This window comes from Peromyscus maniculatus, chromosome 11 (assembly GCF_049852395.1).
Source record: "Peromyscus maniculatus bairdii isolate BWxNUB_F1_BW_parent chromosome 11, HU_Pman_BW_mat_3.1, whole genome shotgun sequence".
Lineage (NCBI taxonomy): Eukaryota > Metazoa > Chordata > Mammalia > Rodentia > Cricetidae > Peromyscus > Peromyscus maniculatus.
Window position 1 is genome coordinate 53,764,622 of NC_134862.1, and position 23,930 is coordinate 53,788,551.

The 23,930-nt window shown below is 38.9% G+C and overlaps 1 protein-coding gene and 1 long non-coding RNA gene across 2 annotated transcripts in view; one reads left to right on the forward strand and one right to left on the reverse strand.

The window, feature by feature from the left end:
• LOC143267798 (uncharacterized) overlaps positions 1-23,930 on the forward strand; it is a 291,852-nt gene that overhangs the window by 228,604 nt on the left and 39,318 nt on the right. The gene's annotated exons all lie outside the window — the stretch shown is intronic.
• Rgs1 (regulator of G protein signaling 1) lies at positions 1,771-6,327 on the reverse strand. Its single transcript, XM_006975355.3, has 5 exons — positions 6,126-6,327; positions 5,696-5,776; positions 5,014-5,075; positions 3,299-3,462; positions 1,771-2,578 (listed from the first exon to the last, which is right to left on the reverse strand). Exons 1-5 carry the CDS (start codon positions 6,260-6,262, stop codon positions 2,393-2,395), a joined length of 630 nt encoding a protein of 209 aa, XP_006975417.2. The 5' UTR covers positions 6,263-6,327; the 3' UTR covers positions 1,771-2,392.

A 23,930-nucleotide genomic window follows, 5' to 3' on the forward strand; every position in this document is an offset into this window, starting at 1 on the left:
GAGAGGTTAGCTGAAACTTAGAGATAGCGAAATGAGTTTTTAGCCATGCACATTCCAAGACTTGTACAAAATGAAGTAGACAATCCAGTGTGATATGAAGGTAGGAAGGATACAAGGAGGTATAACAGAAGTTGTCCAGTGAAGGTCACCATGAGAGGGCTTTAAATTCCAGGAGATCTTTGTGCTTCAGCTGATGCCATAGAAAATAATATATGTACATCTATACTTTAGAAGGTGATGTGTGTGTCTGTTTATCTGTTTAGAGGATAAGAAACAATAGATTGTAAATAGTAAGAATTGTGTGAATTGGATGCAATAGGAGCCTATGGTAAGAGGTACATAAAATACCATGGATTTGAAAAGGAGTGGACACAGAAGGAATTGGAGGGAGTAGTAGGGGAAATGTGTAAATACAGTGCTCATATGTGAAATCTTCAAAAGTAAATAAAAAAGAAAAATTTTAAATTTTAACATGGGATGAGCTATGTCAACTACAGACAGTAGAATGAAGCAGCTCATGATGGTATGAAGATGGTATGAAGCAGTTCATGATGGTATGAAGATGATTAGCTGTTGAAAATGACACAGAGCCCAGGTGCATGGGGAGGTTCTGGGAATAGCTGACTTTTTTCTTTCTTTCTTTTTTTTCCTGGCCTTTGTAGGTGCCTTCTTTCCAGAAGGGTCTGAGTTTCCTACTTGGGGGACTCTTTCACCATGGTAGACGTCAGGGGTTTAGGGAACGCCTCTGGTCAGTAGGTGGCAGTGTTGGACAGTAGGAGGTACACAGGCTCTGTGGTCAGAACAGAGTCAACAATCCCTAGTGCAGTGCCTACTTCTTTATCCCAAGGCTTCCAGCCCCTGGCCATCAAGTCATCTTCAGAATGACTTGATGTTTCCTTCGAAATACAGGTCTCCATGCTACAGCAGTTAGAGATTCTGATTTGGTCAGTCTGGGAGGGGGCAGATATAAGGGTGTGTTTTAACACACAAGGTGACTTTTGAGAGTTAACTAATTGTGGAATTTAATCTTTTTGAAGTTTCATTTTCATAGCATTGCTCTGAACATTCCATGAGGAAAATGCATCTGAGTCTAAAATAACTTTTTTCTTCCCCTCTCAAATGTGTCATCATTTCCCATCAATTTGAAACTTGAATTAAACAGATTGTATAGCGGAAAGAAAACTGGTGAATTTTGTCCAACATAATAGAGAAAATACAATATTAATTTATTAATACTGAATAGATAGTAGAAAGTACAAATCTTTTGCTTGAATTTTTAAAATTTCTATTATTTTTGAGATTATAATATAAATAAATATTTCCACCTTCCCTTCTCCCAAGCCCTTCCATATACTATCCTTGTTTATTTTAAATTAATGGCCTCTTTTTAAATTAATTGTTACACACATATTTGTCTATAAATTTAGGAATATCTATATACATATATACAATATATATACATATATATGTATATATATATATATACAACTTTTCTAATTTTACATAAATACTATATGCTTGGCCTGTATGATGCTGCTTGTATGTATATTTCATGGTGCTGGATAAGTAATTGCCATGCTCTCCCCCGGGGAAGACTGTTTCTCCTACTCTTAGCATTCCTTAGTTGCCTGTAGTTCTTTGTGTCGGCCTCATGGACTTTCCCTTGTCCACTGTAGCTTGTATGTTGTTGTTCTCATTCAATTTTTTTAAAATCAGAGTAAAAAAAAAAAAGAGTCGAAATTGATAAAGTAGAAGACATGTCTCTCTCTATTTTAATATAAAGCTCACATTTATTTTTGACACTGTGATAATTTAATTTACAAATGTGTTATGACTTCTTAGTTTAAAAAAATAGCTTAGGTTAAATACACAATTCTCTTCCTCAACTCCAAGTCAAATACAATTAAATAAACAAATAACAAAATTCTTCATGTCAATGATAGCAACTGTTATTTACAGCACCTGCTTTGGCCTGACCATCCACAGGAAGGAGGTTGCAAGAGTTCAACACAATCTACATAACATGGAGCATACATGTCTGCTGCCCCTGAAGCTTATAGCTCATGGTAATCCGTCTCGTACAAATAGTTCATAATTTCTGTCTTGCCAGTCAGCTGACCTTGCAGTTCTCAGGGTGTTCTAATAGAGTCCCAATGTATTTCATGACAGTACCACAGTGTCTCTGCCCCTTTGTCTCTCCATGCTCTCCTTGCTGATGCTTTCTGGAGTCTCTACCTGGATAACTTCCATGTTAATCCCTTCTGAGTCACTTGTCCTTCCACTGGGCCTGCTGAGTCACCCAAGCAGGCCAAGGTGATCACGCAGGCCATGCCACTGGCATTTCCCTTCTGTCCTTGATACTATCTTTTAATTCCTGTCAGCCAGGAACCACTCACTTTAAGCTATTAGCCTGGAGGTCATTTAGAAGATTCAAGTAAATATTTGATTTCAGGAACCTGGGATAAGAATCCTTTTCCATAAGTGTGTATATGACTTTTTGTGCTTCATCAAAAGATGTGGGGGTTGGTGCTTTAATCTTCTTGGCTGTAGATTCTCGAGTACGGAAGTCAATATTGATCTGAAAAGAAATATTTGTTGATTAATATGCACTGGCTGTTTATGATACATTTTATTATGCTGTTGGTGTTTCAGATGCACTTTAATAAAATGGTTCTATATCCTTATTTAAATCACTTCAAGTATGTCTTGAATTGCTATTCTAAGCCAGCCCTATACTAGGTGTAGGAGAGCTACAAAAAGATACAGCAAAGAGAGGTTTTTACTTTCTGCTTTAGTTTATGGTGCAGTTGGCAGAACCAAAATTAATAGATATGAAAAATTTAAATAACAATATAAAGTAGTCCATATACTAAAACAGAGTGTCATGGACATTTTAGGTTTACTGAATGGGAGCATTTTCCTGGAAGATTGACACTGCTAAGTAGGTGCACATGTGTCTGCTGCTTTGATTGTGTGTATTGTAGTAGTCTGCATTTTATTCTTACGTGAGTTGCAATAGTTCACTAAGGGTCCCTTAGCATACTGGTTTGGCCTGGCTTACCTCATTCCATTCCTCCACCCCATCAAATAGGACAGTTTTGAAAAATCAGTATTTTTTATCTCTATACTGTTATTTTTTCAAATACAGGGAATAGTCTCACTGCACTGAATGCACAAATGTACATAACTAATACCATGAGACCAAGGACTTCAACTTAATCTGTGTACTGAATGCAATTTCTCTATGTAGGTAAATTTTACACACACCTATGCTAATGACAATGACCTTAATACTCACTTGTTTTGCAGCATCTGAATGCACAAATGCTTTGTATATATTCTCTGCTTTGCTACTCAAAAGCTCAGATTCCGTTTTCTTATAGTCTTCACAAGCCAACCAGAACTCAATATTCTCTTCACTGAATTCAGACTTTAAAAAATTTCCAAAGACACTTTGACCAGCTAAAAAGAGAGGGGTAGAGTAAATTAATTGAGTCAGTAAATGAATATATCGTAGAAGAAAGTTATAAACAAGTTCTACCATTCCTATATGTACAATGGTATGAGAGGGCTACTGCTAAAATAGCTGTGCCATAATTTGTAAGCAGCCTTAGGGATTTTGTTATGTGTGGAAGAGGAATCTGGTACCAGAGGATCTTGTCCACAGTCACACACTGCTTTGTGTGTTCATGTAAATGTGCTTTGCTTCCTGCAGTATTTAGATTAAAACTGAACGCTGCTGATTAGAGAACAACGTCATTACTTACAAAAACCAACATCTGAGCAAGTGTGTAGAGTGATTTTTTTCAAGGAAATGTTAATGACTGAGGGCTTAACATCATGTTGATAATTAAAAATGCAATTTCCTCATTCAAATGAGAGTAGTCAGCTAATGTTAGGTCTGCAATTCACCTGTATGCTTCGTACACTGAATTATATTTGTTAGTGAGGTTGAGCTTTTTATGCGTTTACTCAGTTAGCTAAACTGTAAACTAAGTCTTGTAATCACATGACCAAACTATGCTGAATTTCTTAGACCCTCCACCCCCACAAGTAATTTTCCTTAGTGTCTTTCTGTGGAGAAGAGGGTGAACTTACTCTTGAGACCAAGTCTGCACTTCTGAATAAAGTTCTAATCCTAATAGTGTTGAAATCCTATCATGGAGGAGAGGAACTGGTTTCATTCTTTTTTTTTTCCTTTCATCAAAACTCTCACAAGCCTCTCATGAGCTTACTTATATTAAAATATGTATAATGGTGCATACTTGCAGAATGTACTAGGTATATCCCAAACATCTTTAAGGCAGTGGTAAACTGTGTCTTTGCATTCGAATCCTTGGTGCCTTTAAAATACCTTCCACATAAGGTGGATGCATGAAAGTTAATAGATATGTGGATGATAGAATACTAATTAAGTAAATGATTACTACTCTTTATATCCAACTTAAAGTACATTTTAAGTACCTTTCAAAATAGTGGTTGATATGACATGATATTTGCCTGTCTTTTAAAACTTTGAAACTGTAGCATAATTTTATTTATCTTTATTTTGTTTTTTCAAGGCTATTTTCTTTATGGGTATATGTGTGTTTCCGCTTTCTGTTTCCATGTAGGAGCATCTGTGTGCAGTGCCCTCAGAGGCCAGAAGAGGGCATCAGATCCTCCAGCTCTGGAGTTAGACAAGTGCCAGAGTATGGGGAAACAAAGTCATGAAGAGCAGCAAGCACTCTTAACCAATCAGCCATCTCTCCAGCAACCCAGCATAATTTTAGTTTTGTTCTTGAATCCATGAAACCATGTAGTTGTCTTGGCAGATTTGTCTAAAAGGCCATGGTAAAAATCTAGTGCTGTATTACAAAGTCATATTGTGATGAAATTACCAATGACGATAGAAAAACTAAAGTACTTTTTGCCTACTCTCCTTCCTTCCTTTGATAATATGCATTAATCATATACCCAATCTGCTAAGTTATTGAGCTGTCCCCAAACAATGGATAGTTAATGGATACTTACTCTGATTGGCAAGAAGTTTTTCCAGAGATTGTGACCACTGCATTACTTCCTCAGCAGAAAGTCTACAATTAATAAAATGACACAAATTAATAAACTAGTTTGTATAACCCCAAATGAAATAATAGTGGCTGCCACCCTTTGATGACTAAGATTTTCATTCTAATGTATATTATATTATATTAATTATATTCTATGTTATATATAACATATATATTAAATGCATGTATATATTATAATGCTTTATATTTATTAATTCTCATTTTATGTATAAAATTCCTTTTAATTACCATAGTTATGAAAAAAAGTCTGCCAAGACAGCTAAAAAAATCCAAGTAAATAAAATAGAACAAAACAAACATGAGTAGAAAATTGTTGGGACATATTTGTAATCAATGCCCATTGGCTCTAATGTGGCCTAATCTTGTTTGTCATGCTACGTAAAGTAGATGAAGTCTATTGCATACAGTAATTTTTGTATGCTTTTTTTTTTTTAAAGAACAAGGCTTTACTCTAGCACAGACTGTCTTCAAACAAGTGACAATCCCTCTACCTCAGCCTCCCATGTGATTACATGGCTGAGACACAATGCCCAGAAGCAAGCGGTGTCAGTATGTTACAAAGATGACAGTCGATTTCTAAGTTGCTTATATAGTTAGAACATTTCAGTATACTCTGTACATACATGTCTTTGGACTTGGACAGTTTCATTCCAGATTCCAGATGTGGGATCATAGATCTCAGGTATGCTTTCACGTCCATCCCACTACAAAAGACAACAAAGATGAATAATTCTCTAGGAAAGCTCACGTCTTTTATAAAAGGAAAAGAACACAAAGCAAAGGTGTCTGAGAAAGAAGGTAATAATAAAAAAATAGCTGATACAATATTATGCTGTTTTAAAATAGAGCTCATTTTTATGAGTCAAAGTCCAGAAAGATTCCCACCCACTGTCCTGTAACATGATTTATTTTGGAATAAAACTGAATCTCACTTAGAAGTCACAACAGATAATTGCTCTGATCTACATAAACTAAATGCCAGCATTCACTTCCATTCATTCATACTCCCTTGGTCGTAAAAGATTATCTAAGCGAGACACTGAAGGAACTTACAAAGTCTTTGGCTTCTTTTTTTGCGTTTTGTCATCTAGAAGTGAAGGGTTAGGTTCTTTCAAATCCTTGGGGCTAGCAGAGAAGAACATTCCTGGAATTTTGTCCAGCCTTGGCATGGAGATGGCTGCAGCTCTCATGGTCTTCTCTCAATGAGTGTCTGTTAGTCCACGTCTGCTGCTTTATATAGTGTAGGCGGACAGGCACTTGCTGTTCAGGGAGTCTGTTTATCAAGTGATGTTACCACAGACACTGCAAGTTCCTCCTTTCTTGGTGTGTGGTGACGTGTATCTTGAAGAAAAAAAAAGTGCACAGTGATGTCTTGTGGTTGAAACTCAGCCAGATGAGAGCAGGTCATTTGACTAGGAAGGCACGAAGAAAATTACACACATACACACAGAGGAGGGCACATGTCTGGAGCAGCAGCGTCAGCCTTTGGTTTGAGGGATTGCTTGTTTCTTCCTGAAAACCGTTATGTTCTGATCAATGTCACATTTGCTATACTTACTGTGTCATGTGGAAATTCAACGTTACAGTTGTATTCCCCCCTCTATGCCATGAGTAGTTTTTAACTATAAAATCATCTGATCAAAATATTTTCCCTCTTTTTTTAAAAATTGAAAATAGATTTTTTTCATACAGTGCACTCTGATTATGGTTTCCCTTCCCCCAAGTCCTCCCAGATCCCCCTACTTCCCCACCCACCTGAATCCACACGCTTTCTTTCTCCCTATCAGTAGAATACAAACAGGTATCTAAAAAAAAAGCATAAAATAAAATTAAACAAACCAGAATAGGTCAAAACAAAGAAAAAGAGCCAAAGAAAAAGCACAACAAACAGACACAGAGACACACACAGAAATCCCATAAAAGCACAAAACCTGAAACCATAATATAGATGCAAAGCACCTAACCCATCAACAGAGAAGCATCCTCCTGCAGCAGGTGGGAACAGATACAAAGACCCACAGCTGAACGATGAACAGAGAGTGAGAGACTTTGGAACACTCCATCCTAAATGGGATTTTCCTATCAAATCCCTTCCTTCAGGAAACCTTGCAGAGGAGGAAAGATTGTAAGAGCCAGAGGAGATAGAGAACACCAAGGAAACCAGTCCTTCTAAACACTGCATGACTCATGCACATATGAACGCATAGAGACTGTGGCAGCATGCACAGGGCTTGTATAAGTCTGGGCCAGATGGGGTCCCAATGTCAAGAGGGGAAGTGAACACACACCCCATCCCTAACCCAGAAGTGATCTGAAAATGATAACTTTTCACAAAGGAAAAATTAGTTTTCTCCAATGGAGTCTCACTGACAATGCAAAACACTCTTAAGGGTAGGCCTCATGGCCAGCAGCAGATGACCAGTGGAAAACAAACTGAATGGTATTTTTGGAGATTCTTTGGGTCTTATGATGCTTTCTCAAGTTTTTTCTTCCTTCCTTCTTTCTTTTTCCTCCCTCCCTCCTTCCCTCCCTCCCTCCTCCCCTTCCCTCCCTCCTTTCCTCTCTTTCTTTCTTTCTTTCTTTCTTTCTTTCTTTCTTTCTTTCTTTCTTTCTTTCTTTCTTTCTTTCTTTCTTTCTCTCTCTCTCTCTCTCTCTCTCTCTCTCTCTCTCTCTCTCTTTCTCTCTCTCTCTCTCTCTCTCCCTCTCTCTCTCTCTCTCTCATTCTTTTTCTTTCCCTTACTGATCACAATATTTTAAGAGATCATCACCACTACCCGCAGGAAGCAGCATAAGATTGACATTTTTTTACCTGATTATTCTGCATCTATATGGTAAGAAGGATGCCTATGGGAGGCTGTCTTCACCATGTGCTGTTTGGACTCTTCACTCATCATTTCCATGACAAGGAAGATTCTTGTTAGAATTTTTCAAGGTATGTACAAGATACTTTACCAGTGACACATAAGTTGATCTTAAGGAGCACACTGCTTTTAAAGTTATTTTAATAATTAGAGTATATAAGTAATGTGTCAAATTGTGATTGTATGCTAGTAATTAAGAAGAGGGCATAGTAAAATTAAGGCAAAACCTACAAATAAAAGTGTAATTCTCACACAGCCATTACATAATACATAAAAATACCAATCTTTAAAACACAGTCTCTGAAGAAAAATTCAAGGGAAAGCCGGTTTGTTTGGATAGCTCAATCATTTGTACTAGTTAGGAGATAATAATTGAACTTCTGGCAACGTCTCTGGAGAGGTATAGTCTAGTTTCAATTGAGATGATTACATTAAAAATCATTACTATTGACAAATCATTTATCAGAGTAGAGTTATTGATGAAATATAAGATCTTACAGAGTTTATATGGGATGTATGGCATTTTGTACCATGGCCAATTTAACTCCGAGGGGCTTGAATTTACTTCTGAAAAGATGATAGCTTTTATTAGAGAGGTTTCTGGTGGAATTAGGTAAAGCTGACTGAAAAATAGGAGGGGAATATTAACTTTTCTTATCCTGGTTTTAATTATTATGATACATAATGCCTACAGTAAAAATTATAAGATTCACTATGGTTATGAATGACTATTTTGTGCACTGGTATCATCTGATGTTGAAAGATAACATGACTCATTTAAGAATGAGAAGTAGTGAGATGAGCTGGCCACTTTGAAAGTGACCCAAACAAAACCAATAGGGCTGTGATGGATGACGTAAAGACGTGCTTGTTTACTTCCTGTGGTCCAGCTCAGACTTACTTTCCTGTTAAAATCTTCACCATTTCTCTCGTTTGTTTATTCATAACCTCTCGCTCCTGTAGATAACTGTGGGCAAGTTATGCTTGAGAAACGTAAAGGTTATTTTAATGAACTGTGATTACTGTTATCCAAATATAGTGGCAATTTCCAAAGAATGATTTTGCAAGAACTGTTCCTTTGGATGTTATGAGCATTAGAAGAAACATTAATAGCAGCAGAGGTTATGGCAGCAGATTTGCTTGGCATTTGTTAGATTTTTGTTTTTATTGTTTTAAGGAACCATACCCTTTCTGGATAAGAAAAATGTGTTTTTCTTTGGTTAATTTTACTAGAATAATATGAAAGGTAATGGGTTTCATTATGTCATTTCCATACATTGTTCCCATTGCCTCTCCTTTCTCCCATTCTTCCTCCTTCCTTTCTCTCCATGCTGTCTCCTACTTTTCCCTTTTCTCTCCCAACAGCTCCTCTTCTACTTTTATGTCAAGTACATGCTATTATCTTGTTTTTTCTCCCCCCACCCCCTCCACATTGAGATCTCATTTTTCTTTAGGCTTTCTTTTCTAGCTTCCTGATTCTGTGTGCTCATGGGTGTGCATACACACACACACACACACCAGACATATACACACAGACGCAGACACGCACAACACAGACACAGACACACAGATACACATGCATGCACACACACAAACACAGACACAGAAAAACACACAGAGAGACACACATATCAGACACACACACAGACACACACATACACACAGACACAACAGACATATATACACAGACACAGACATACACACACACAGATACACATGCATACACACACAAACACAGATACAGAGAAACACACAGAGAGACACACATATCAGACACACACACAACACACACACAGTATACACACAGACACAACAGACATATACACACAGACATACACAACACAGACACACACACAGATACACATGCATTCACACACACAAACACAGACACAGAAAAACACACAGAGAGACACACATACCAGACACACACACACAGGCACACACAAACAGACACAACAGACATATACACAGACATAGACATACACACACACATACACATGCATACACACACAAACACAGACACAGACACACACAGATACACATGCATACACACACACAAACACAGACACAGAAAAACACACAGAGAGACACACATACCAGACACACACACAGGCACATACAACACACACACACAGGCACAACAGACATATACACACAGCCGCAGACAGACACACACACACAGATACACATGCATGCACACACACAAACACAGACACAGAAAAACACACAGAGAGACACACATACCAGACACACACACACACACACACACAACACAGACACATAAAACACACACACACACACACACACACACACACACACACACACTTAGTGTGTGAGAGAAAACATCCATTCTTTGCCTTTCTGAGTCCGTGCATTTTGTAAGTTCCAGCTCTGGCCATTTTCCTCACAGGTCATGGTTTTATTCTGCTCTTTGGCTGACTGAAGTTCCACTGTGCACATGTGCAATGTCTTCTTGATCAGTTCACCTGTTGTTGTCCATCTAGGATGTTTCCATTTTTTAAGCTATTTTGAGTAGTGCATCAATAAATGGATGTGTAAGTATCTGTGTGACTTAGAATCCTTTGGGTATATGGCCAGAAGTTGGACAGCTGTGTCTTATAGTAGTTCTATTTTATTTTTTTAACTTCCATATTGACTTCCATAATGAGTGTACCATTTTATGTCCCACCAAAAATGAGGAGAAGTCCTCTTTCCCCCACATTTTCTCAGTATTTCCTGTCATATATTTTCTTGATAATAGACAAGCTAAATATGGTAAGATAGAATCACAAAGTAATTTTAATTTACAGATGTAAATGTAATGATGGCATGGGATGTTGTACAAAATAGTTGTTATAAAAAGTGCCCTTTTGACATCACATTAAGAAACTGTACTTTAGCCGGGCGGTGGTGGCGCACACCTTTAATTCCAGCACTTGGGAGGCAGAGGCAGGCGGATCTCTGTGAGTTCGAGGCCAGCCTGGGCTACCAAGTGAACTCCAGGAAAGGCGCAAAGCTACACAGAGAAACCCTGTCTGGAAAAAACCAAAAAAAACAAAAAAAACTGTACTTTAAAAAAAAAAGTGTATTTACTTCTTATGTATGAAGGAACTGCATTAATACTTTCAATATATTTCTACCACAGCACAGTTCTTTAAGCTCGACCATTGGCAAGGAGGTATAATGACATTCCTAAGCTCAAATACAAAAATAAGTTCTTGAAAGAGGGCGTCCTTCTGAAATTCCTAACTAAAAACTGAAAATTGAAACCACTCCTTTAAAAAAGGCCTCTTGTCAGCCCATACAAGGCCCATACATGTCCAGGTCAGGCAGATTTGGCCCAGGTGTATCAGAAATGACCGAGGAATACAGACAAGGTGCTGGAAGGTCTCTATCAATCTTATATACTGCCACTGTCAGGTCTTTCTTTATAAAATTCATCAAAAATAGAAAAACTGCCAAGCAGTTTCACTGAATTAAGTGTGTTTGATAGAGAGATTCACAAAATCCAGTAGAAAGAAAAAAAGAGCCATAGCTTTCAGAAGCTTTTTCATGCTCACCTTTTCTCTGTGGAATTGTCCTTAAATAACAAGGTCTGAGTCTTAAGAAAAGTAATACTCATCGTAGTCTTAGTGATTTCTATTTGTTAAGCAATAGGCTTATTTTTAAAGCAGTGTTAGACTCACAGTAAAACTGAATAAAAGGGGAAAGAGTTCTTACCCCCTACCCTGTCCCAAATTCTACCGTGATCACCACTTGTAGCTAAAGTTTCTCTAGTCCTGCCTGGCCCAGGATCAGGACAAATCTCTCTCACCTGCCAGTCCTGCAGCCGCTCTGACCCAACTGAGTAAATACACAGAGACTTATATTGTTTACAAACTGTATGGCCATGGCAGGCTTCTTGTTATCTAGTTCTTCTGTCTTAAATTAACCCATTTATATTAATCTATACTTTGCCTCAGTGCTCATGGCTTACCGGTACTTTACATCCTCCACCTCATTGTGGCGGCTGGCAGGCATCTCCTCCCCAGCCTTCCTGTTCCCATCATTCTCCTCTCTCTTTGTCCTGCCTATACTTCCTGCCTGGCTACTGGCCAATCAGCACTTTATTTATTAACCAATCAGAGCAACACATTCACAGCATAGAGAACATCCCACAGCAACCACTCATTAGTGTCATCTATTTCTTACAACCAATAGACCTGTGTTGACATATTGTTGTTCAAAGTACAGAGTTGACACTAGTGCTCGTTTTGGATAGAGCATATTCTTTGAGCTTTCACGTGTGAATGGTGATGCACATTTACTCTCATGACATCATATAGAATGGCTTCTTTTCTCCCCAAATACCAGTTTATCTGCCTATCTATTTAGAGACAGGGTCTCATGTAGACAAGTTGGCTTTGAGCTAACTGTGTCTCTGAGGATGACTTTGAACTTCTAGTACTCCTGCCTCTATCTCCTGGGTGGTGGGATTCCAGGCTTAAGCCATCATGCTCAGTTTTATGTAGTGCTGAGAGATTCAGTGAACATGGGGTTTTGTGTGAGCAAGGCACAAACACTCAACAAATGCAAATGAGCTACACCTCCAGCCTACTATCATAGTCTTAAGAAGGGTCATAATTTTTAATGAGAAAATTTGGAAAATTTTATTCTTTCTTTAAATGATTTTATGCTTTTATTCAAATAATTCCAACTAACTTTATTACTATAAAAGGGTGAATTTTGCTGAATGATATTTACAATTTGATATTGAATATCCTAGTGTTAAATCTTTGTAATATTGTACAAACCTTGTAGGAATTAAGAATTATGGGGCAAAGGACAATTTGAGCATGAAACTGTCTTAAAAATAAAAATGTACCTATACTAGAAGAGTATAGGCAGAAATTTTGATCCTTTAAAACAACAAATGTAACTGCATTCTTGCAATGGAAGTCTTGTAAGGTACTGCAAATCGAAAGCAGGGTGAATCTCTGTCCCTGGGTACTTAAAGTAGGCATAGTAGGGTAGACTGATATTTAAGCAAGTGATGGCATGAGAGGCAGCATCAGAAAGGAGTGCAAGGAAGGAACACAGATAGAGAGACTGGCGTTGAAAGCATGGGAAATGAAGCAACACACTATTGGACTGGCTGCAAAACCCACATTTGCTCTTCGCCTCTTCTGTTGTGTTTAGCACTCATTAGAAAGCAGAGACGACAGCATTACAGAGAGAGGGTCTTCAGTGAGTAGATACCTGTTGCACATTTCAGGCTTGTGAAAGAATGGATCCTACGGGTAGGCTTTCAGAGCTTTGAAAGGGCTTTGGTAGATACTTTTTGGTTACTATAACACTTCAGTTAAACTGCTAGTCTTTTATGATTCCTTATGACCTGACTCACTATTTCCGCTTATTATCGGGCTCCTGGGCATCAGAAGACTCCTCCAGGGTCTTTAGTGTTGATACTGCTACGAACAGTGTTTCTAAGAGTTTATTTGCAAAAGTGTTAACAAATTTGAATTGAAATGAGTTACTGTGTGCATGCTAGCAGGGATATTCCTGTCTATTTCTTATCATTTTTGACTTAGAAGACTAAACATTTAGACTTGCTTATTTTTTTAATCTTCTAAATCTTTTTAATCTGCTGATAGATTTTTTTTCAAAAACAGATGTCTGCAAGATGGTGAAATTTTTAGAGCTCAGAAAATTGCAACTGAGCAAGATAAGAATCTAGTTTCTTTTTCTTGCCCTGCTCTGATTAACTTCTAGTCAACACTGAATTTCTTGTTTCTATAATCTGACCCTTTATAAGAAATAGGACATGAGATGTTTAGATTCTCAGACACATATGATTTTATGAAATCTTTTTCATCTTACCTGGACTCTTTTTACAAATTAGCTTTTTAATAATACCATTTTCTAAGTCACTCTTTAAAGAACCAAATAAATCTTTAGCCAATGTCTTTTCTGATATGCTTTTCTCACACTGGATTAGTTTTCATTTAGTATCACCCTATTTTTTTGTAAGCTTTTCAACATGGGAGAGCAATGTCTGAATCAATCTTAATGTGTTTGGCAAATAAAATTAAGGATAATCATGAAGCAAGCACAGTCTCACCATGACCAAACAAATAGAGAACTTTGCTAGAAAAACATTAGCAGTTATTTGAGGTTTTGATGGAATATCCTGTTTCACAGCCCATAACCTGAATAGAAAATATAGGAGCTCAAAGATCAGCATATAGAGGTAATTTGAAAGATTATATTTTAAATAGCAGGGAGTAAGTGACCGTGTAAACCTTTCAAGAGTCTAATAGCAGGAGTCCGGGGATTTGCTGCTACTATACCTGGAAGCAGTGACATCAATGACTTATTGCTCTGTTTCCCTTTTTTCATTATAGGATGTGATCTTCTTAGAAAAATCTACTAAGATACATGATTGCTCTAGTCTTCCCACAGCCATCTTACTTGGTGCTTGCAGACAGAGTAACTGCTTTTCCTTTATATCCTTCGTATTATTTTGCTCTGTGTCTGTTAACATATCAACTTTATGCTACAGGTATAGAGCTGGTGGCTACCTAGAGCCTTCACCTTTACAGACTAGTGTTCATGGTACTGGAAGGTATTCTGCATGCTAACACAGGAGAAAGGTAAACACTAATCCAGCTTCAAACTCTTCAATCTATAGTGATGAACTGCCTGCAAGAGTCACTGTGTGATAATGGTATAAGCTTGTGAGAGTAGCCAACCACTATCTGATCAGGTTTAAGGCCCACTGCATGAGATGGAGCTCATGCTTGACACTGCGCTGGTGGCTGAGAACCTGACACCAATAGGTCAGGGACCTAGGGAAACCAAATATAACTGTTCTGTCGAAGGAACATAGCCATAAAATGACTCCCAATGACATTTTGCTATACTCATAGGTCAGTGACTTGCTCAACCATCATTAGAGAAGCTTCCTGCTGCAGTAAATGGAAACAAATACAGAGACCCACTGCCAGACAGTTGGCAAAGGGTGAGAAACTTTGGAACACCCAATCCTAAATGGGATGTCTTCATTAAATTCATCTCTCAAGGCTCAGGGAAACGTACAGAAGAGGAGGCAGAAAGACTCCAAGAGCCATAGGGAGTAGGACACCAAGGAAACAAGGCCTTCTAAGCACAACATGACCCATGTCCATATGGACTCATGGAGACTAAGGCAGCATGCTGTGATCCTGCACAGGTCTGTGCTGGATGGGTCCCATCACTGAGAGAAGTGGACACGTGCTCCCATCCCTAACACAGAAGCTGTCTCTAATTGATAACCACTCACAAATGAAAAATTAGTCCTGTTCAACAGAGTCCCACTGGGGATAGAAATGACTCATTATAAGGGCAGGCCCCATGCCCAGCAGTAATTTGTCAACACTAAACCAGCTCAGTGGTGTCTTTGGAGGTTCTTTGTCTCATTGACTCATTTTCTTCTGTTTGTTTTGTCATATTCTGGTTTGTTTGGTTTTTTGTTTTATCTTATTTTATTGTATTTTATTATCATTCTTTAGATGCCTGTTTTGTAGTGAAAGACAGAACGGATGTGGATTCAGATGGGAAGGGAGATGGGGAGGATAAGACGAGATCATGGAGGAGGAGGAAACTGTAATCAGAATACATTATATGAAAAAAATATATTTTCAGTAAAAGAAAAATAGAGGCAAGGAAATGAATAGTAACATGAGCCTCGCAGCAACCAACGTGTGTGTGCTGGGAGCTCACTGCCACAGAAACGGGAATGCCATTGAGCTTCGCAATGGCTGTAGTAGTGTGCAGGCATACAGAGTTTCTAGACAGACTTAACGTACAAGGATGGCCATGAGAGAAAGCCATGCTGTGGTGGTATTGTGTTCCCCAAAACATTGTGCACCCTAATAAACTTATCTGGGGTCAGAGACAGAACAGCCACTAGATACAAAGGCTAGAAAATGGTGGCACTCACACCTTTAATCCTAGCATTCTAGAGGCAGAAAGCCATAGGTTCAAGGATTCAGCCAAGCATGGTGACTCACGCCTTTAATCCCAGGGAGTGATAGCAGATAGCAGAAAGGTATATAAGGCGTGAAGACCAGGAACTAGAAGCATTTGGCTGGTTAAGCTTTCAGGCTTCTAGCAGCAGTTCAGCTGAGATTCATTCTGGATGAGGACTCAGAGGCATCCAATCTGAGGGAACAGGATCAGCTGAAGAATTGGCAAGGTGAGGAAGCTGTGGCTTATTCTGCTTCTCTGACCTTCCAGCATTCACCCCAATAACTGGCCTCAGGTTTGATTTTATTAATAAGAACTTTTAAGATTCATGCTACACCATGTTGCAAAGACAGAGATAAATAACTATGTATTCAGTATATAGACACTGATGTATAACTACAAGGGTCAAGAGCAATCAGGTCCTTCAACCAGTAGTAAAGGATGGTAGTTACCAGGCCTGGGTGCTTGGGAAGGGGTTTTAAAAGCTTCCTAGAACATGCAGAGATAGAGAGTAAATAATTGGTTTCCAAGAAGGAAGGCAGAGAGTGGAAGGAGAGGCATGAACACGTGGATTGATGTAACTCTGAGCCATCTCAAACAATGTGTGTGTTGTACACTGATCTCTTAATCTCTTAATGACGTCTTTAAAATAAAAACCGTCAGTTACTTCAGTTCAATTAGGAGTAGTGAAAAGTTTCTGTTGCTGAGTCCTGTTGAGTTGCCTATAGTTTTACATAGGACTTTCGTGGTCATAGCACTAGTGACCCCACAGTAGGTAACAATACCTGAAGCCTCTTGAAGCATTTCAAAGAGTCAGCGAAACGCTGAACAAAGTGATCCCTTAAAGTCAGTTTAGCCAGAGCTTAAGAGTCCTCAGAACCCCTGTAAATTATGAATGTGTTGAGTCCAGGACCTGCTACAAACTGGGAAAGCATCTCAACAAGTCATCAGGTTTATATTTCCCGTCTCCCAAGGCAGGGACTGCTCATGTATAAAAAGCAGCTTTTTATCCCTCTTTTCCTCTCTAGTGGGTTTTGTCTTATCATTGCTGAGTGTTAGAGTACACTTAGTGAAAATTCAGAGTGAAGCAAGGAAAAAAAATCTCACCTCGTTTCATTCTGTTTCTCAGTTGATATGAAAGATCAAGAGACGTAAAATTGTAAGCTGTTGGGAATAGCTTTTTACTTTTGGAAAAATCTGGTAACGTTCATTTGAGAATTTTTCCATCTTATGTTTGTTAGTTTGTTTCCTGTTTGTTTTTGGTATCTTGCTTGTGAGTTCGTGACTGTTCTCCTTGTTGGTTCTGCTTTGACCAGCGGCTTAGCTGAAGCAGTGACAGGACTATCCAAAGAAGAAGGGCACGTGTGGGAGTTTGTTCCATTCCCTTACCCTCTGCCTTCTTGCCTCACACTCTGTTCAGCAAGACCAAGGCACCCTCTTTTCCTTATTGCCCACCCTTCCAGGAGACTGTGCCTGTCTTTAAAACAGCTGGACTGCACGGCTACATAAAAGGAGTCTACTGAAATAGATCTTGGTGATCAAATAGAAAATTGTTAGTGAACCAGAGGTAGGATCAGTTAAAGTCTGGGGTAGCTATGTTTTATTTTAGTTAGTAATTACAGATATGCCTAATGTTATGTGATATACAGGACTTTATCCACAACTGGCAATTTTTAACTAGAAACATCACTCAGTTTCTTTCCTTTACCTTTTCAAATGTCTTTTCTGCTAAAAGCCTTACTGGGTTGTACCTCCTTTCTTTTCTACCTTTCCTCTTCCTGCTTTGCCAACTTCACTGACCTCTTCATGCACTGAGCATGGCTTCTTGATTTAATTGTGAAAACTTGTTACTAATAGCTGTTCTTTGTGAAACGAGAGGAGAAAACAAAACATATCAGTTAGTAATTTGGAAGTTTGGGGCTTCTGAATGCTCCATTTTTCCATTTTCCAATAAATGGAAAGGTCTTTAGGCATAGTCTACAAGCAAAGCGAATTTCCTCTAAATCAACATCTTATGCGATTTTAGCAGATAAAAGCGAGGTTTGGCTTCTGTTGAGTCGTGTATAAAGGGCAATTGAATTTAGTTTCTATCTGGTAAAAAGTAGGGTATAGTGGAAAAACAAAAACATTTCCAAAAATGAAAAAAAAAAAAAGGTGTGATTTTGAGTGGCAAGTATATTTGAAAATAAATTCCACACTCTGAGCAAGAGAGGCATCTCCAATCCAGTCCCAGGCATGAATGTCATTGTCATTTCATTAAGCTAGTAGACAATGAAAATGTGCTTACTTTGGATGGCCTTTCCATCTCACCAAACGCACAAACCACAATGCCTAAATGGTGCGTGGAGCCTGGCATGACATGACTTACTCTTGATTTTTTTTTTTTTTTTTGACAACATCTCTAATTCTCATGGTCCCACACTCACCTCCAGCCACACTGGCCTCCTGGCTGATTCCGAACTTGACAGGCCCATTTTCACGTTGGGACTTTTAACACTGGCTGTTTCTTCTGCCTGGAATAGCCCCAGATACCCATTTTATTAGCTTCAAGTTGTTAGTAAAAACGTCAGCTTTTTACAGCAAGGCCTCTGACAACCACCGCAGTTCCATAGCTGTTGGTTCCTCTCCATCTTGGCTACCAGTTATCTTTGATTTGTGTTTTCATTTTCGTTCTACTTAATAGCTTCCAATGCACTGAACTCCACCTCATATATTTGTGTTTCTATTGGAGAGAATGAAGAATCCGCAAGGTCAGGGGTATTGATTAGCCTGTTTAACCCTGATATCCTGAAGAGTACCTGGAACATACGGGGGGGGGGGGGGGGATCCACAAAGCATTGAACCTTATGGGCCAATCTTCATAGCAGTTTTATTTATCTAATCTGAAAACATTCATTAACTGCCTATTGTATTTTAGTCATTCTACTGTGTTTGAGGAAATAAAAGGTGAATCTCTATGGAGAGAGATAAATAAATGGAATCCTTCAACACATGTCTTAAGTACGCTATGTAAGGCTAAGCACAGAGTGTTCTTGGAAGAGCTGTACTGGTCACTAATCCATAATAGAAAAGGTTACCAAGGATTCATTCATTTTATTTATTCAACAAATAAAACCTACCATACACCAAGAACTTCCAAAAAGGTATCAACCAGTATATATCTTTTCCATTTGTTCGTTTATCATCTGCCTGAGCAGCTGTCTTTCTAACTCATGGTTTCAAAAGGATGAAAGCCAGAGGCCAAGGATGAAGCAGAAGGATGTTCCGAAGGACCTGGGTCCCTGATGAGATCGTGATGTCACAGGTACACCTGGGTGGGAGGCATTCATAGTTCTTACACAGAATAAAAATGAAAGGATCTCACCTAATTTGTTTGCCATTTTTTTTTTTGCCTTAATTTCTATTTTTTAAAATATATCGTATGTTCTATTGCTGTTTGAATTTGTAGTTTTGTGATTAACTTGGGTGTGTGGATTTTGAGGTAGTCTTTATTACTCTAACTTTGCATTTCACACTTGCTCATGTATATGTGATAGTAATATTCTATACTGACTATGAGATATAATGTAATGTTTGTGCCCTATTTCCTCTACCTCTTTCCCTTTTTACTATAATACAATTTTGTTATCTTTTTCCTTGTCTTGTGAAAGATTTGAGTCATTTATCAGTGTGCCTTGACGTACCATCTTTAAGAGAGGTTGTTTCACAGTCAACGGTGAAAGAGAAGGAAATCAGCAACCTGCCATCACGTCTAACCTCTTTCTCAGTCTAGTTTATTAGTTTGGAGTGTGAGTCGCAGGTTTATTGCATCAAAGTCTAGATGAATGATACCGATTCAAGCCTTTCTGGGAAGAGTTTATACCCCAGATAGAGAAGAGGCTATGCAAAGCCTCATCCAGGTATGTTATGAATGCTTTCTCCAGTTTTGTGTTATGAACTCCTTTCTGCTATGAGGCTATGAGGCTCCTTTCTAGTGGAGCAGACTAGTGGAAATTCACCCAGCTTTTAAAGGTGTGACCTCTTATATCTTATGTAACAAAATCACAAAACATGTTCAGCATGGAGAGCTCACTGTGTACTTGAGCTCCTCCAGCTTCTAATCCATCCTCTCAGCTCTTATGGTCACCTAGAGTTCTAGGAATACTGTATCTTTTCTCCCCTCTGGAGTTTCAAAATCTCCTGTGCTGATTTTAAAATCCCACCTTATACTTGTATTTAATTTGAGCAAGTTTGAGAGTTCCTGAGAATTACCTAATTAACAACAACAATAACAACAAAAAACAAACAAACAAACAAACAAACAAACAAACAAAAAAGTCATGAGGCTTGGCTAACTATAAAGGAGAGAACATTGATTTTAACTTTCCTTTCACTCAAATTAGGAGAAATAACAAAGGTAGAATTTTTTGCATGGTATGTAGAGGAAGAATATTTTATGAAAATAGTTATGTAAATTGTTAGACATGTTCAAACATATGGTAACTGGTAAAGTGTGTGTGTGTGTGTGTGTGTGTGTGTGTGTGTGTGTGTGTGTGTGTACACGTTTCAGCTTCTTTTAAAAAAATAAGGAACTCTTCATATTACAAGGTAGAAATGGTTAAGTTTGGATTTCCCAGGAAAACCCCCTGAGACAGTTGTTTGTAGGCAGCAAGTTTATCTGCTTCCAATTTGGGATTCTGTGTCTATGGGTCCCAGGGAAGCAGCATAGAGCCAAGGAAGGGGTTTGGATCAGTTTCCTTTATAACTCAGGCCTCAGGCAGTCCCATGATTGCTACAGGTGCCAGACCATGCCCACCTTAACGCACTGAGCTATTTCTTGAAGCTTTTCACTGATTGTTCTGATCTATAGTCTGTCTCTAAGAAAGGGAAGTGTGGGACTGGAGAGATGGCTCAGTGGTTAAGAACACTGAGTGCTCTTCCAGAGGACCTAGGTTCAATTCCCAGCACCCACATGGCAGCTAATAACTATTTGTGACTCTAAGATCTGACACCCTCATGTGGACATACACACAGGCAAAACACCACCAGTGCACATAAAATAAAAATAAATTCCAAGAAAAGAAAGGAATGTGAGACAGGCCTCTTTGTAAGCCGGTAGAATGAATTAATCAGTTCGGATATGCAAAGAATGGGTACCATACCACAGTGGTCACTATGACAAAGACATTTATCATCAGTGAGGACTGCATTCTTCACTAGGTGAATATTTGTATTAGTAGGCTACATATGAAATCACCAATTTCACTGATCAAAAATTGTTAGGTCTTGACAATTTCATATGGTATATAACTTAATAAATTATGTGGTTGTGATAAATGTGATCTATGTGACACTATCCAGCAGTAGAAACATCAGTAATTCATGGAACTGTTGATCTTGCCAATTGTTGATCTTGCCAATTTCTATTGAATGGCACTATAAAGTGGCCAACGGTTTGGGTTGTTTGTTTATTTTTGGATTGTAACTTAATTACAACACCTTCTGAACTCTCCCATATACCCCTCCCAAATCTCATTCAAATTGATATCCTCTTTTGTCACTGTTATTGCACACATATGTGTATTTTAATATATATATATATATATATATATATATATATATATATATATATTTCTACATATTACCTGTTGAGTCCATATAATGCTACTTGTATGCATGTTTTCAGGGCTGACATTTGGCACTGGACAACCAATTGGTGTTCTCTTCCCTGGGGAGGGACACCTCTCCTGCTCCAAGATTTACTCAGTTGCTTATAGTTCCTGTGTAGGTTTGAGGCCACATGGCTAGCTCTCATGCAGTCTGACATGTTCAATTAACTCATGTTTGGGTAGTCATGTTGGAGAGTCTTTTGTTTTGTTTTTGTTTTTATTTTTTTCAACACAGGGTTTCTATGTGTAGCTTTGGTGCCTGTCCTGGATCTCAATCTGTAGACCAGGCTGGCCTCGAACTCACAGAGATCTGCCTGGCTCTGCCTTCCGAGTGCCGGGATTAAAGGCGTGTGCCACCACTGCCTGGCCCTGTTGGTGAGTCTTTATGGGCATCACTTCTAATGTAGGATCCTTTGGCTTTTTGAGTCTTTTTGCCCCCTATTCCACAATGTTCCCTGAGCCTTTGGTACTGGAGTACTTGGTAGATATATTCACTGGGACTGGATTCCAAAATTCTGCATGAACTAGAACGGATCTGAATGTCCCCTCTCTTCCACAGACTAGCTTTCATGGGACCTGAAGGCACTGTGCATGCTTCCAACGGACTGTGTTTATTTCTAATGATGCCAATATCTTTAGCAATCACACCGTCTTTCTTTCCATACCATTCTTGTGGAGAACTTTTCAACGTTCCATAATTGTTTCCTTGCCAAACTTTACATTTTTTTTATCTTTCTGTCCTCTCTTTCTATAACTCTGATATGAGCAATGAGCAGTAACCATGTACAGTCTAAATCCTATCCTATCTTGCAATTCACCCTGTCGAGTGAATTACTTCATTACTTTTGAATTCAACCTCAGGTAAGATTTTAGGACAGAGGCAGAATGCAGTGAGACTCTGTGCCAAACTATAGTTTTGTGGAAAATAGCCCAATAACCAATAGGTTTTTATTCCCCTCCATAACCAAATTAACTAGGCTTCCCTGTTCAAATCTGTCTCAACATTCTGGTCTTCCCTAATCTCACTAGACTGACCCCTCAAACTCTGCTTACAGCATTGCAAGGCTTCTTTGTGATTTTTATTTTCATTGGCTGTGTATACATGCAGGTATGTTTATGTGAGCATGTGTGAATGCAGATCGATGCATGCCATGGCATGCTTAGATAAAGGTCAGAGCATAACCTCAGGTGTGGGTCCTTGTCACCCTCCTTGTTGAAGACAAATTCTCTTTGTTTTCCTGCTGTTTGTGTGAGGTTGGATGGCTTGAGAGGTTTTAGGGATTCTACCCATTCTACCCTCTTCCCCATAGGAGCTGTAGGGCCACGGAGGCTCATGGCTTTAACTTGACTTAAGCTCTGAACTCAGATTGTCATGCTTGCACGGCAAATGGTTTTACCCACTGAGTCATCTCCCCAGGCCAGTCGAGGTCTTCTTTAGCTCAAGATTGCAAACGCTTTCGCTGTCCTCCAATCAATAAACCAGGTCCAAATGTACATGTACCAGACACTAGGCTTACCACAGTGGCAGCTCCATTTCTCATCGCCAGGTTTCTGTGTGCTACTTTTTCTTGTGGCTGTAGCGAAATGCCTGACAAAGGCAATTTAGGAGTTTGTTCTGGATTACAGGTTAAAGGCTGGACCATCATGGCCAGGAAGCCATGGAGGCAGGAACATGAGGCAACTGGCCACATAGCATGGCCAGTCAGGAAGCAGAGTGGAGTGAATGCTGGTGTTCAGCTGGCTCTCCCTATTTGGTCCAGGCTGCCCATTGGCAGTGTAGGTTTCTCATCTCAACCACACACTGCACAGGTTTGTTCAATAGACTGTTTCCTAGATAAATATCTGCTCTGTCAAGCTGACAAACAATATTAACAACCACACTATCCCACCTGACATCTTGCAGATTGAGGATTTTCACTGTGGCCCCTAGGGACTAATCTCACATCTCTGTGATGTCTCAATGTTACGCTCTCTAATCCTTTCAAGTTGTTCTTGGTTCCTGACAAGTTTGCCCCAAGCAAGTGCTTATCACAGATACTCAGCTAATACTGAAAGAGTGAGCCTCTGTGAATTTTACTCTTCTCTCTGTAGGATGTGTTCTTCTGTTGCTTTTCCTGCTCAGTATTTCTGCTGTGCTCTCTTTGAAGTCCCAGATTTATCTCTTTAACTCTGCCTGGGGTTCGTTTACACTCACCAGAGCCTGGATGTCTTCTCTGGGCAGGAAGCTGTCCACTCCTGAGGCTCTCTTCCTTCAGTTCCCACTTCTCAGCAAGCATTGTTCTTTATTGCTTGTTGTATTTTGAGCCCCAGAATAATGAATTTTCTTGAGTATTTGTTTCTTTGACAATTTTACACAACTATTC